The sequence below is a fragment of the Canis lupus genome, chromosome X (genome assembly GCF_011100685.1).
Source record: "Canis lupus familiaris isolate Mischka breed German Shepherd chromosome X, alternate assembly UU_Cfam_GSD_1.0, whole genome shotgun sequence".
NCBI classification, from domain to species: domain Eukaryota; kingdom Metazoa; phylum Chordata; class Mammalia; order Carnivora; family Canidae; genus Canis; species Canis lupus.
This window is the reverse complement of record NC_049260.1, coordinates 35,739,618-35,755,172: the sequence shown is the minus strand read 5'-3', so window position 1 is coordinate 35,755,172 and position 15,555 is coordinate 35,739,618. Positions and strand designations below refer to the sequence as shown.

General features: G+C 36.1%; 1 protein-coding gene across 3 annotated transcripts in view; it reads right to left on the bottom strand.

The window, feature by feature from the left end:
* The window catches only part of USP9X (ubiquitin specific peptidase 9 X-linked), a 179,127-nt gene that overhangs the window by 64,423 nt on the left and 99,149 nt on the right, over nt 1-15,555 (bottom strand). For all 3 annotated transcript variants that reach the window (XM_038587199.1, XM_038587198.1, XM_038587200.1), the window contains exons 15-19: nt 9,581-9,668; nt 6,629-6,971; nt 4,228-4,323; nt 3,395-3,606; nt 2,083-2,323 (exon numbers count right to left, since the gene is read on the bottom strand). In XM_038587199.1, the coding sequence (XP_038443127.1) occupies nt 2,083-2,323; nt 3,395-3,606; nt 4,228-4,323; nt 6,629-6,971; nt 9,581-9,668 (980 nt within the window). The remainder of the gene's footprint in view (nt 1-2,082; nt 2,324-3,394; nt 3,607-4,227; nt 4,324-6,628; nt 6,972-9,580; nt 9,669-15,555) is intronic.

The following is a 15,555-nucleotide window of genomic DNA, read 5'->3' as shown; positions in this document are numbered from 1 at the left end:
CAGATGACATGATACTGACCACAGAAAACCCAAAAGACTCCACCCCAAGATTGCTAGAACTCATACAGCAATTTGGTAGCGTGGCAGGATACAAAATCAATGCCCAGAAATCAGTGGCATTTCTATACACTAACAATGAGACTGAAGAAAGAGAAATTAAGGAGTCAATCCCATTTACAATTGCACCCAAAAACATAAGATACCTAGGAATAAACCTAACCAAAGAGGTAAAGGATCTATACCCTAAAAACTATAGAACACTTCTGAAAGAAATTGAGGAAGACACAAAGAGATGGAAAAATATTCCATGTTCATGGATTAAAAGAGTTAATATTGTGAAAATGTCAATGTTACCCAGGGCAATTTACACATTTAATGCAATCTCTATCAAAATACCATGGACTTTCTTCAGACACTTGGAACAAATCATGTTAAGATTTGTGTGGAATCAGAAAAGACCCCAAATAGGCAGGGGAATATTAAAAAAGAAAACCAGAGCTGGCAGCATCATAATGACAGACCTGAAGTTGTACTACAAAGCTGTGATCATCAATACAGTGTGGTACTGGCACAGAAACAGACACATAGATCAATGGAACAGAATCCAGAATCCAGAAGTGGACCCTCAACTCTATGGTCAATTAATATTTGACAAAGCAGGAAAGACTATCCACTGGAAAAAAGACAGTCTCTTCTCTTCAATAAATGCTGCTGGGACAATTGGACAGCCATGTGCAGAAGAATGAAACTAAACCATTCTCTTACACCAGACACAAACATAAACTCAAAATGGATGAAAGATCTAAATGTGAGATAAGAATCCATCAAAATCCTAGAGGAGAACAAAGGCAACACCCTTTTTGACCTTGGCCACAGCAACTTCTTGCAAGATACATCGATGAAGACAAGGGAAACAAAAGCAAAAATGAATTACTAGGACTTCATCAAGATAATCAAGATAAAAGCTTCTGCACAGCAAAAGAGTCAACAAAACTAAAAGACAACCTACAGAATGGGAGAAGATATTTGCAAATGATGTATCAGATAAAGAGCTAATATCCAAGATCTATAAAGAACTTGTTAAACTGAACACCCAAGAACAAAAAATCCAATCCTGAAATGGGCAAAAGACATGAACAGAAATTTCACAGAGGAAGACACAGACATGGCCAATAAGCACATGAGAAAATGCTCCGCATCACTTGCCATCAGGGAAATACAAATCAAAACCATAATGAGATGCCACCTCACACCAGCGAGAATGGTGAAAATTAACAAGACGGGAAACAACAAATGTTGGGAGAGGATGTGGAGAAAGGGGAACCCTCCTGCCCTGTCGGTGGGAATGGGAACTGGTACAGCCACTCTGGAAAACTGTGTGGAGGTTCCTCAAAGAGTTAAAAATAGAGCTACTCTATGACACAGCAATTGCACTGCTGGGGATTTACCTCAAAGATACAGATGCAGCAAAACGCCAGAACACCTGCACCCCAATTTTATAGCAGCAATGTCCACAATAGCCAAAATGTGGAAGGAGCCTCAGTGTCCACTGAAAGATGAGTGGATAAAGATTGTACATGCATATGTATACATTGTATATGTATACAATGGAATATTACTCAGCCAGAAACAACAAATACCCACCATTTGTTTCAACGTGGATGGAACTGGAGGGTATTATGCAGAGTGAAATAAGTCAATAGGAGAAGGAGAAACATTATATGGTCTCATTCATTTGGGGAATATAAAAATTAATGAAAGGGAATAAAGGGAAAGGAGAGAAAATGAGTGAAAATATCAGTGAGGATGAGAAAACATGAGACACACCTAACTCTGGGAAATGAACAAAGAGTAGTGGAAAGGGAGGTGGGCGGGTGGGGTTGGGGTGACTGGGTAACGGGCACTGAGGGGGACACTTGGCAGGATGAGCACTGGGTGTCATGCTATATGCTGGCAAATTGAACTCCAATAAAAAAATAATAAATAATAAAAAACATTTATGGAGTGAAATGTTTACCAGTGAAATGAAAAAATAGTCTCAATTTGACATTCTTGAAAAGTTTGGTAATCATAGATACTTACCGATTTATCTTTTAAGTTTAATTGTCCGATCAACTTTCTGTCATCTGCAGGATCTATCAGTTCACCGCCTACAAAGAGCTCAATTTTTGTATGGGCTACATTGGCTTTAATACGATTGAGAATATATCGTCGTACTGAACCAATCGTATCATTTGTATGAGACCACACATCCAAGTCATCAACTTGTCTGCCCTGGTTTGGAAATCGAACTATAAAAGAGAGGTGTTTACCACGGAAAGCTCTGGAGGGGGGAAAAAAAAAAAATCTTAGCAGATTTTTATTATCTTCTTGCAAGGAAAATTAAGCTAGGTATTTAATGTTGAATATTTTCTTATTAAAAAAGAGAAAGCGAATTAAGGATACTTATTTTTAGGACCTTGAAAATCAAAATATATTGCCTTTTAATTACAAATATTTTAAGTGATCTTCAAAATACAACAATCATTTTCCAGTTATTCTTGTACCTATACTTGCAGAAAATGAGATGTCTAAAGAAATTAAATCAGAGATCTGAGTTAATACTCTTATTTTAATGTCATAAAAGTGCAACTCATTAAGACTTTTTTTTTTTTTTAAAGATTTTTATTTATTCATGAAAGGCAGAGAGAGAGAGAGAGAGAGAGAGAGAGAGAGAAAGAAGACATAGGCAGAGGGAGAAGCAGGCTCCTTGCAGGGAGCCTGACGTGGGACTCAATCCCGGGACTCCAGGATCACGCCCTGGGCCAAAGGCAGGCGCTAAACCCCTGAGCCATCCAGGGATCCCCCATTAAGGCTATTTTTATATGTGAAAGATAAACTTTAGCTTGATATTATTAACAAAAATGCAAAGATGGAAAGTTTTTCTGAAAAATTGTTCTTTTCAAACTTCACACCCCAAATAATATTTGATAATATCTTGTTATAGGTAAGATACAACTAAAAATTATATTCAAGAAGCAACTTTATATAATTTTAGAATGAGCAAGGAAAACTCTTAAATAATGATAGCATTCATTCTATAAACAGATCATTTGGAAGTATTTCTTGCTATATCAGCTGTTAAAAGCAGCTCTTAAGAGTTTTTTCCAATTATTCTCCAATCTCTTGTGCAATTTATTATATAAACGAATGGCATCAAAATACTTCAACTGCATACTGATCCTTGGGAACACTTAACAGGTACAAAAGTCAACGGCAAAAAGAGAGAGAGAGAGAGAGAGAAAGAAAACTAAACTTAATGCTCTAACAAAACAACAAGCAAAAACTGTATCCTGAAAAAAAAAAAAAAGGTCTAAGAAATACCAAATAATAAGTGGATCAGTTATTCACAAACCTTGACATAGGTAGAATTGTTCTTTCCTCGTGATAATCACTGTCACATTCATTTATGTACTCCCTTAATACAGTTAATACACGAACCATTCGAACAGCTTCCTGCCTTGCACAATTAATACTGTCTTTGTCACCATCCAAGACACACAACGTGTCATAAGAGGCTTTCAAACGATCAAAGCAAGACTGAATGAAGTCTTCGTGGATCACCACCTACAAATAATGGGCCAAATAAAGACAGTCCAAGATGCTTTAAAATGTAAAAAAAAAAAAAAAAAAAAAAATACACATAAAAACAATAATTCAATTAAAGATGGAAATAACTACTTTAAAGATAGCTCTCAACTGCAATCATATTTCACCAAAGTCTATACTGATAATAAAACATACTATGTTTTGTCAATGGAAGCTATGGTTATGTAAGTTAACAAGTATGAACTTCAGAGTAGGTTGTAGAATCAAAATAAATTCAGTTGAAATCTCATGCCATAATTATACGCAAAATAATCACTTCACATAATTATCAAGATTCATTTGGACAGCATTTTATCTAATGGAGATACAGACTAAATATTTTAGATAGATCGATGGATTTTTAAAATAGTCTCCATGCCCAACATGGAGCAACACAAGGGTTGAACTCACGACCCTGAGATCAAGAGTCAGATGCTCAACCAAATGAGCCACCCAGGTGCCCCTTTTGCTATGTTTTTAAAAGGAGTTGAAACAAAACAATTTAGTTATTTCAGAATTGAAGAAAAAATTCTTTTAAGCGATAGAGTTCTTTAATCAGAATTCTAATTTGTGGAAGTTTTAGTGGATGTCAATCCTCACCTGATTGACCTGTAGCCTCGGACCAAGGTTTGTATATATCTCTTTAAGGAGATCTATAGCTCTGCTGGCAATATCATCATTACTTTGAATCACAACCTAGGTTCAAACAGATTCAAGTGTAAATAACTTTCATGAAATATTTTAGTTGGACATTTCAAACTATTCCCTCGGTTATTTTCAACACTGTACTCTATAATTTGGGGATATATTTGATAATCAAGTAAATCAAGTAAAATTAAGTGAGAAAATAGACCAAAAAAAGAGTAATAAAATGCAAAATTCTAGTCTTTGAATAAAGCAATTTGTTTAAGAATGGAAGGCACATATTACTAACAACAAAATACGCTTTGACCAGTTATTAACCCTGTAAATTGACACCTTGGTAACCAAGTGTCAGACACTGAAGGAGAAATTCAAATTATTTAAAAAGAAATACATATAAAAAATAATTTAGCAAAAAGAGCTGTCCTACAACTTCCATTTCTATAGATCTTTATCATTCATTTTTTTTTTTTTTTTAAAGATTTCATTCATTTATTTATGAGAGACACAGAGACACAGGCAGAGGGAGAAGCAGGTTCCATGCAGGGAGCCCGATGTGGGACTCCATCCCAGGACTCTAGGATCACACCCTTGGCCGAAGGCAGGCGCTCAACTGCTGAGCCACCAAGGGATCCCCTCACTCATCTAATTCTGCTGAGGGCCTTCAAACTATGTGCAGAACTCTAGGGGGTTGAGGAAGTGATTTAAGGTTGACCTCTATGTAGGCTTCAGAAGAGGGAAGGCTGGGGATCCCTGGGTGGCGCAGCTGTTCGGCGCCTGCCTTTGGCCCAGGGCGCGATCCTGGAGACCCGGGATCTAATCCCACGTTGGGCTCCCGGAGCATGGAGCCTGCTTCTCCCTCTGCCTATGTCTTTACCTCTCTCTCTCTCTCTGTGTGACTATCATAAATAGATAAAAATTAAAAAAAAAAAAAAAAAAAGAGGGAAGGCTGGGCAGCCCGGATCACTCAGCGGTTTGGCGCCCCCTTCGGCCCAGGGTGTGACCCTGGAGACCTGGGATGGAGTCCCACATAGAGTCCCACATCGGGTTCCCTGCGTGAAGCCTGCTTCTCCCTCTGCCTGTGTCTGTTCCTCTCTCTCTCTCTCTCTCTCTCTCATGAATAAATAGATGAACTCCTCGCCCCAAAAGAAAGGTTCTTTCTTCTCTAACTAGTTTTATATTTTGGAGTACTGTATAAATTTTTATTTTTAAAAAGGGTTCTGGCTGTTTGAAAATGTTGAAAACCATTTAATGAAAAAGTCTGAATAACTGAATGACACAGTAAGCAGTCCATGGTTTGCAGAAAAGTATATCCAAAAAACAATATAAACTGCCGCGAATGGTTATATTTTCAAAGATAGAAATAATAATTACTACTATATTGCCGCGATGCGGACAAACCTTGAGGCCATTATGCTAAATGCGTAAGTTTAGAGAAAGACAAATATTGTATGATCTCATTTGTATGTGGTATCTAAAAAGAAAACACTGAATTCAGATACAGACTGGTGGTTACCAGAGGCAAGGAAGGGACGGACAAAATGGGTGAAGGTGGCCAAGAGATACAAACTTCCACATATAAAGTAAGTACTGAAGATGTAATGTACAACATGGTGACTATAGTTAATCATATTGCACTGCATGCTTGAAAGTTGCTGTCAAGACTTTTTTTCATCACAAGAAAAAAATTCTAATGATATGTGGTGATGATGGATGTTAATTAATTAGGCTTACTGGAAAAAAAATTAGGCTTACTGATCATTTCACTATATACAAATATGAAATCATGTTGTACACCTGAAATATAATGTGTCAATTTAATCTCAATTAAAGAACATATATACATATTAGTACTAAAAAAGGTGGAAAAATTAAACAGACGGTAATATTTTACTCCCTAAAGTGTTTAAAAACATCACACGTTAAAACAGTGCCAATAAAGTATACGTTTGTAATCCATTCTAAGTAGTCTTCTTTTCTGTCCTGTTTTAGCATTGCATGAATAACACAAAATTAACACCAAATGAGAACAGATCTATACTGAATGAAAAAAGGAAAGAACAGTTAACTTCCATAGAGAGGCATGAAGAATTTGTATGGTCAGTATATTTCTAAACACATCTGGAATGGACAGATTTGAAGCTGGGACAAAAAGATCATCAATTGCGGGGGTTGGTGGAAGGGAGAGAAAAAACCCTAATGACAAATGACCCTGTAAGATAAAGATGAACTATACTACCTACTGGGGAGAGCACCAGGACAGCAGATGTACATAATTAATATGCAAAATCGTGACCCCTTAGCTATTTGCAAAATCTCATCAGTAAGAGTGTTTATCAAGTTTCCACTTTTCACTTACCCTCCAAAGGTAGTCTAATCCTATTAACTCCAAATCATCCATCATATATGCTCTCCTTTTTGCTACTAGTTTTCCTTCTCGACAATTCACAGCTTTGAAGAATCGCTCAAAACATTTCATTCCATTTTCAGTTAATAGGGAAGGATCAAGTTGAAGCACATTACTTTCAAAGAAGTCTTTATTAATATCAGGATCCAAATCTGGTTCATCCCCCATCAACTTGGAATACCACTTAAAACAGGCTTCACGATCACAAAGGTACACTGCATTTTCTGCTAAGCATTTCCATATTTGCTTTGCCTGAGGAGCACACAGCCACAGTTGGCCATCCTTCAATAAAAATCTTGGAAAAACAAAAAATGAGCAATTAGATCTATATAATTTTTACCATGAAAGGCAAACTATCAATAAGTGCAGGAATAATCTGTCACAATTCTACTTTTACAGGTAAAACGATGTCAGTTCTTATTGACATCTTACCAAACTTCTTTCTCAATTTTTGTTTTATAGTAAAAATAACTAAATAATTTGGTATTAATTTATTCATTGAATAAGCATATATTGGACGCCCTGAATGTGCCAGGAACTCCATTAGGTGATGGCCTAAACCAAATAAAGATTTGTTTTCTGAACTTATTAAGCAGTTTGGTTTTTGAAACCAGTCATTGCAAAACTTTATTTAATGGGTTGAGTTTTACCATTCCGCTTCTATAGCATCATCGGAAAATGAGGTGATCTCCAAGTGACTTTCATAGACAACCATTTCATTAATTTAAATCAAAATTTCTTTAAGTTTTAATGCTTTCTGATGTTCTAATACGCATTACTCCATACCTGGCCACACTGAACAGAACAGACTACATAGGATTTTACTTTCTCTGCCAATCTTTAATAGGATGCTTATCAATGATTCAGTGATGCTCTCTGGGGTCTTTTTCATTTTGTGAATGTTGGTTAAGACAATGAAGGTGAATTTTGTTACAGCTACAGTCTCTTCTATGAACTCTGTATTTCTTTTAGCATTCCTCCACCCACCCTGTCTGCCCTATCAGTGAATAACAGGAAAAGAGAAAACTTCAGTTTATTCTGAATTATAGCACAGAATTTCTAGCTTACTTAACAATGGTTCCACACCTAGTAAAGGAGTAAAGTGAATGTATTTCATGTCAGTGGGTTCCCTCATTATTTCTAAGTATTTTGGGATCCCAATCCTAGGTTCTTTGATGTTTTAAAAGAATTGCTGAGCTTTAAGATTTCTAGCACCTAGTCCTACCTAACCCTGTTACCTCTAATTTACGGATGATATAAAATGTCCTCCATGGTAACATGCATTTTTTTTTCAAGCTTGTTGTTTTTAAATACAATAGCAGAAAACTTTCTTCAAGCAAAAATTCCATTTCAAAGTCCAATGTATAAAATACAAGTGGGGCTGCCCCAGTTGTTGGAAGGAGGAAAGAAAGGAGAAATGGGGATCAGATCTCCATTGCTTGTTTAGAAATCTTGAAGGAAACTCCTTAGAAGCCCTAAGGATCCAAGACAGATTTACAAAAATCACTGCCTAATATAAAGAGCATAGTCCTTGAAGTCAGATCTAGAGCAGCAGCACAACGCCAGTCAATATTGGCTGTGAGATTTCAAAGAAGCTAGTTTAATCCATGCCGATCTCCATTTTCTTTTTAATCAAATGGGGAGAATACCTGCCTTCTGCATGGTTATGAGGATTAAATGTGAAGTGTTTAACATAGACCAAGTAATACAGTAAGTAAAGTTAAGATTCTTTTCCCCTGTGTTGCTATAGGTCATGTACATAGGTACTAATAGAGTATGGAGTAGAACAGATCCTGTGATTCCAAACATGAAGATAGTAGAACTCATAACCATTTTTCTGTTCTAGGAAACCTAAGGGATACAACACACACCAATCAGTAACAGTGGCTCACTAAGGCAGTGATTCTCGATCTGGAGAGGTAGGAGCTTCTATCCAGGTGGTTAAAAATCAAAACACACACAGAAAAAAACATTTCATTTTCAACAAAAGCCAAATTTCTTAAAATCTGGTGGCTGAAGTTTTTCAAGTTAAGATAATTATTTAACTATTTATATAAAAAAATTACTATTTATATAAATGTTTCCCAGTAAATAAACACATAGTTCAATAAACAAGTCCATAATTAACTCAGCTCAGGAGAAAATCCCCCAATGTATCAAAATAATAAATGCAATAGATTTCTCAAAACATTGACAATTTGGGCATTTCTCTTGGCACACTTAGAAACTGAATAAGCACCTCTATAGTACGTGGTTTCTGAATTCACAAGAAACCGATCATAAAATTTTTTTAACAATTTCAAATCTGTTAGGTGTATAATCATTAAAAAATAATTATCACTGAGCAAATTCAAATTCAGGCTGGGACAAATTTAGCTTTGGCCAAAAGGGATCAACCTCTTTGCCTCATCCCCATCAGAATAATGTTATTCCCACATTCAAATCTCCTTTGTCAGCCACTGCTAGAATAAACCAGGCAGCAGTGGATGCAAACCACTCTTTTGAGGTGTTGAGCCAATAGCCCTTTGTCTCCATTTCCTTATGGTCTAGGATACCAGTACTAAGGTCAGTAGAGTTCTCCAGCAGGTTGTGTCAAAATACAGAAATTTAATCATTAAACTTATTTTTAGCAAAAACAAATAAGAAGGACAAAAGTATATACAAAAATCTTAAAATGTGTTCTCTTCAAACATTGAAAAGTTAAAACTTAGCCAATAATTTCAAAGTATTACATCATAAACACATAGGGAAATGACCTTTGACTTTTAGGTAATCATTTCCTTGTGAGAAAATTAAATGTGGCAGGCGAAAGGTCACCTAAAAAAGACTTAACTATACAGCACATTAACTAAGCATTCTTTATCTGTGTCTTAAAGAGAGCAACATTGATGGTTTAAAACAAACCTAAGGAAGTTAAGCCGTTCCTGGACTTCTTGCACATGACTATATCTACTTCCCAGCCTCACAGTTTGTGGGTCATAGTCTTCATGATCTACAAATTAAAAAAATCACGCATTATACACATGGATATCCACTGCTGGCTTTAACCAAAGGTAATTAAGTCCGTTGAAATGTCATTAATTCTTTATTAAAAGGCAAACTAATGTTTACTAATTATTGATGGTTTCTACCCATCTATTTTCCCTAAAATACGAACTTTTTACATAACCAAAAAAAAAAAAAGTGTTAAACATGCTGTCAAAAATAATTCTTCATAGCCTATCTGCACTATCTTTATACACAACGAAGCAATTTTTGTTTATAGCCTAAAATTGACCTGAGTGGTCTGTGAACATGAACTACCATGACAAAATTTTTCCGATTTCCTGTTATACTGAAAACTGTCTTCATAGAGAAAAAAAGTTATATAAAAAGTATATATTGTCAATTTTTACCTATTGACACAAGGGTAACACAAGATGCTATTCTGTAACTAAGTTATCATAGTTATCAGCAATAAGCAATAGCTTGTTGTAAGTCTAGAACGTCTCAGAAATTCAAGAAAACCTACCTCTCCATCATAACCATGTGTATAGGTATGGGTCACTAAACCTAACTTAATCTGTAAATTCTTTCTTTTAAAAAAAAAAAAAAAAGGGAGCCTGGGTGGCTTAGTCAGTTAAACAACTGACTCTTGATTTCAGCTCAGGTCTTGATCTCAGGGAGCTGGGACTGAGCCCAGCCTCAGACTCCTTGATCAGCTCAGAGTCTCTCCCTCTGTCCCTCCCCCCACTCGACTGCACATGAGTTTTCTCTCTACAAATTAACAAATAAAAAGCTTTAAAAATCAAATAAAAGAAAAAGAGGGTGCCTAGGAGGACCAGTAGGTTGAGAGTCTGACTCTTGGTTCTGGCTCAGGTCAGTTGTCGAGGTTGTGGGATTCAGCCCCATGTTGGGCTCTGTGCTCAGTGTGGATGGAGTCTGCTTGAGATTCTCTCCCTCTCCTCCTACTTATGATTGCGCTCTCTCAAATGAATAAATCTTCAAAAAAAAAAAAAAAGAAGAGAAAAAGAATGCTATCAAATTCTTTGGTTTTACTTCCATTACAGTATACAATGGATGGAAAAGCCTCAGTATTTGCTATGAAAGACCACAGCAAAACATCTTAAAAAGGACTTACTGTCCTAAAAATACCATGGACGGTGGCTTTCGTACTGTGAAATCACCAATTTGATTTAATGGGAAAAAGCAGCATGACATGGAAATGGCACTAAAAGAGACATGAAGCAAATTCCCTGATAATGCCATCAACCATGAGAAAATCACTGACCCTTCTTCCAGAAAGTTGTACCAAGTTATGGAGGAATGAGAAATTGTGTGATTTCTCTTTAGTATTAATTACTGATCAATTATTACCAGATCATGGACTTTATGGTACGTGTGCTACCACCACAGAATACTAATTATATGAGACCTTTCAGAAGTAGTCCTAAACACATACTCTCTACATCCTTGAAAGTCAATTTCATTAGGGCTGAGGACTTTATTTTTTTTATTTTTTAAAGATTTTATTTATTTACTCATGAGAGACATACAGAGAGAGGCAAAGACACAGGCAGAGGGAGAAGCAGACTCCATGCAGGAAGGCCAACGTGGGACTTAATCCTGGGTCTCCAGGATCATGCCCTGGGCTGAAGGCGGCGCTAAACTGCTGAGCCACCTGGGCTGCCCCAGAATATCAAATTCTAATCAACTATGTAGATTTTTTTTTTTTTTTTTTTTTTAAAGAGGGAGAAAGAGAAGGGGGGAGGGACAGAGGAAAGATGACAGAGCATCTTGAACAGGCTCCACACCCAGCATGGAGCAGCTCAACATGGGGCCAGATCTCTCAATCACAAGTTCATAACCTGAGCTGATATCAAGAGTTGGATGCTTAACTGACTGAGCCACCCAGGCACCCCAAAATTTTCCTTATCAAAGAATATGTGCTTAGGTATTTGAATAATCAATGGACTTCAGTTGCCTTTTAAAAAACGTTAACAAGTAGTTTATGCATAGCTTTATTTACTTACCATGTTCTTTTGTAGGGGAAATTTTAAATTTTAGTAATTTCAACCTTAAGTTTTAAAAAGAATGTAAGAATTCCTTTATCACCTTCACCCCATTCACCAGTTGCTGACAACCTGACCCATTTGCTTCATTAGTTGCTACATATATAAAATTTTCCTAAATTATTTCAGTTGAAGACATTGCTCTTCACCCCTGAATACTCAAGTATTTCCAAATAATGAAGACACTTGCTAATATAACATTACAATTGTCAAATTAATACTTATATACAGTACTAAAGTTAACTTTCATCACTTGGTTAATATGGTTCCAGTAAGTTACTACACTATAAAGTTACCATTTTTCTTTTAATAATCTATAAGTAATTAGTGGGGAGAGACCTGCAGACTATATAAGTGTCTTGCTTCTTACCGAACTTTTATACTACGTTTAGTATCCCCACCCCTTTTTTATTTACATACCAGGAATTTATCAATAACTAGGATCCTGGATGCCTGGCTGGCTCACGTGGTAGAACATGTGACTCTTGATCTTGGGGACCTAAATTTGAGCTCCACAGTGGGCATGGAGCCTACTTTAAAAAAAACAGTAACAACAAAAAACTAGGAAACTGAACACAGGAAAAACTTTGAAAATGCTTAACGAATATCAAACAATAATTAAGAAAAGTCAAGAAGTAAGAAGATCCATCAATGCTAAATAGGAAGAGAGAGACATTACACTTAGCTACAGAACAGCTTTTGGGTTTGGGTTGTCAGAACATCAACAGGATAGTTGGTGGTTTTTCTTGTTCAGTCTAAATACTGTGATTTGTTAGTAGTCAAAGATGATCCATTTTTAACTCCATTATCAGCAATAAATTTAACGATTTATTTCTATTAATTACATTCCACTGATGCATAATCTATTCTGATGTCAGTACCACACTGTCTTGATTATGGTTATTTTGCATTAAGTTTTGAGATCAGAAAGTATTATAGGTCAGCCAACTTTAGTTTTCATCAAGACCGTCTTGGCTATCCATTTCTGGGATCAGCATGCCAACTTCTATAAAAAGAAAGTTTGGATTTCTATAGGGATTGTGTTAAATCTATAGATCAACTTGCAGAGTGCTGTGACCTTAACAATTTTAACTGTTCCAATTCGGTGAACCTGGTCTGTCTCTCCATTTAGATCTTTAACTTCTTTCAACAATATTATTCTGTAGTTTAATATGTACAAGTTTTGGGACACCTGGGTGGCTTAGCAGATGGTCAAATCTGCCTTCAGACCAGCACATGATCCTGGAGTCCCGGGATCGAGTCCTTCATCGGGCTCCCTGCCTAGGTCTCTGCTTCTCTCTCATGAATAAATAAAATCTTTAAAAAAAATAAATGTACAAGTTTTGGGGGCAGCTTAGCTGGCTTAGTGGAGTGTGAGACTCTTGATCTCAGGGTTGTGTATTTGAGTCACATACTGGGTGCAGAGATTTCTTTAAAAAATAGTAATACACGTTTTATACTTTTGGTTCAATTCATTCTTAAATGTTTCATTTTTATAAAGCTATTATAAATAAAATTATTTAATTTTCAGGTTCATTTTTGTTGAGCATGCAGATATACAAATGACATTTATATAGTGATCTTAATTCCTGTAATCTAGTTTTTTTTTTTTTAATTTTATTTATGATAGTCACAGAGAGAGAGAGAGAGAGGCAGAGACACAGGCAGAGGGAGAAGCAGGCTCCATGCACCGGGAGCCCGACGTGGGATTCGATCCCGGGTCTCCAGGATCGCGCCCTGGGCCAAAGGCAGGCGCCAAACCGCTGCGCCACCCAGGGATCCCCTGTAATCTAGTTTTGATAAATTTTAGGGATTTCCTTAGGATTTCTATATACAGATGTTTTCTGTGATAAGTTATGCTTTTTCCAATGTGGATGTTTATTTTTCTTGCCTTGTTGCTCAGGCCAGCACTGCCACAGAACGTTAAATAGGAGGACTAGCATGGACATCTTAGTCTCACTCTTGATGCTAAGGGGAAAGCAGCCAGTTTTCCACCATTAAGTGAGATTAACGGAGATCTTTGAGATATCCTTTATCAGGTTGATACCGTCTATTCCTACTTTGTTGAATGATTTCAAAATGAAAGGTGTTAAAAAAAAAAAATGAAAGGTGTTGAATTTTGTCAAACGCCTTTCCTTCATGTACAAGATTAACCTAAGTTTTGATCCTTTATTAATATGATGTATCACAATGGCATCAAACCAACTTTGTTCCAGAGATACATTCCAATTAGTTACAATAAATAATCTTTTTCTTTTTTAAAATTCTTAAGTATTCTCCACATCCAATGTGGGGCTTGAACTCAAAGCTCAAAATCAAGAGTTGCATGCTCTTTTGACTGAGTCAGCAAGGCGCCTCCATAATCCTTTACAGTATGTTGTTAAATTTGGTTTACTTATTTCTTAGGGGGAGGGGGTTGAATCTATACTCAAAGGATATTGGTCTATAGTTTTCTGATGTCTTTGTATTATATTGGCATCAGGGTAATAAGCTTCATAGAAGGAGTGTTCCTTAATTTTTTGGGAAGATTTAGAAGGTCCAGTAGTAATTCTTCTTTAACTGTTCAGCAAAATTCACTAACGAAACCATATGGTCCTGGAATTTCTTTGTGCTAATTTGCTTGGTTATTAATACACTCTTTTTACTTGATAGGAGTCTATTCAACTTTTTAACAATTCCTTCAATTTCAGTAATTTGGTATTCTCATGTTTGTCCCTAAGATCACTAATGGTATCCTCTCACTTCTGATTTTTCATAATTGAGTCTTATTTTCTTAGCCTAGCTCAAGTTTTGTCAATTTTGCTGATCTTTTCAAAAATCTAACTTTCAGTTTCATTGATTTACTCTCTCTTATCTTGATTTCCCCTCTAATAATCTTCATTATTTTCTTCCTTTCTTCTTTGGGTTTAGTTTGCTCTTTTCTAGTTTCTGAAAGTTACGGATTTTCTAACTTTCTTTTTTATAATAAACATTTGGAGGTACAAATTTCTTAGTAACTTTCCCCATATTTTGGGATTTTGTTTTCATTCATCTCAGTATATTCTCATTTCACAGATATCATTGCTTCCCTGACCTGTTCTTTGAGCATATACTTAAACACATACTTGTGAAATCACCAATTTCCTTTTTTATTTATAGTTTAATTCAATTGTGGACAAAACCCCTACCTTATAAGATTTCAAAACTTTAGGTTATTAAGGCTTGCTGATGGCCCAGAATACGGTCTGTCCTGCAGAATATTCTATTTACACTTACAAATGTACAATAGCTGTTGCTGGAGAGTATTCCAAAGATACTTGTGATATACGGATTACTGGTTTACGGTGTTCTAAAGTTTGACAGGCATACTTTGGAGATATTACAAGTTTGGTTCCAGGCCCCCAAAACAAAGCAAGTATTGCAATAAAGTGAGTCAAATGAAGTTCTTGGCTTTCCAGTGCATCTGAAAGTTATTCTGTATTAGAATCAACTAAGCAGAAGCATTAGTCTTAAAAAACAATGCAAATACCTTAATTTAAAAACAATTTATCGCTAAAAAATACTAATCATCTGAGCATTTGGCAAGTCATAATCATCACAGTTCACCTTAACAAGTACAATGAAAGAGTCTGAAATACTGTGAGAATTACTAAAATGTGAGAGACATGAAGTGAGCAAATGTTACTGGAAAAATAGCAGCGATAGAATTGCTTGATGCAGACTTGTCACAAACCTTCAATTTGTAAAGTATACAATTATCTTTAAAGAGCAATAAAACAAGGTATGCCTGTATTCTCCCCCCTCCCCCCCCCCCCCCCCCCCCCCCCCCGGGCTTTGAATTACTGTCTG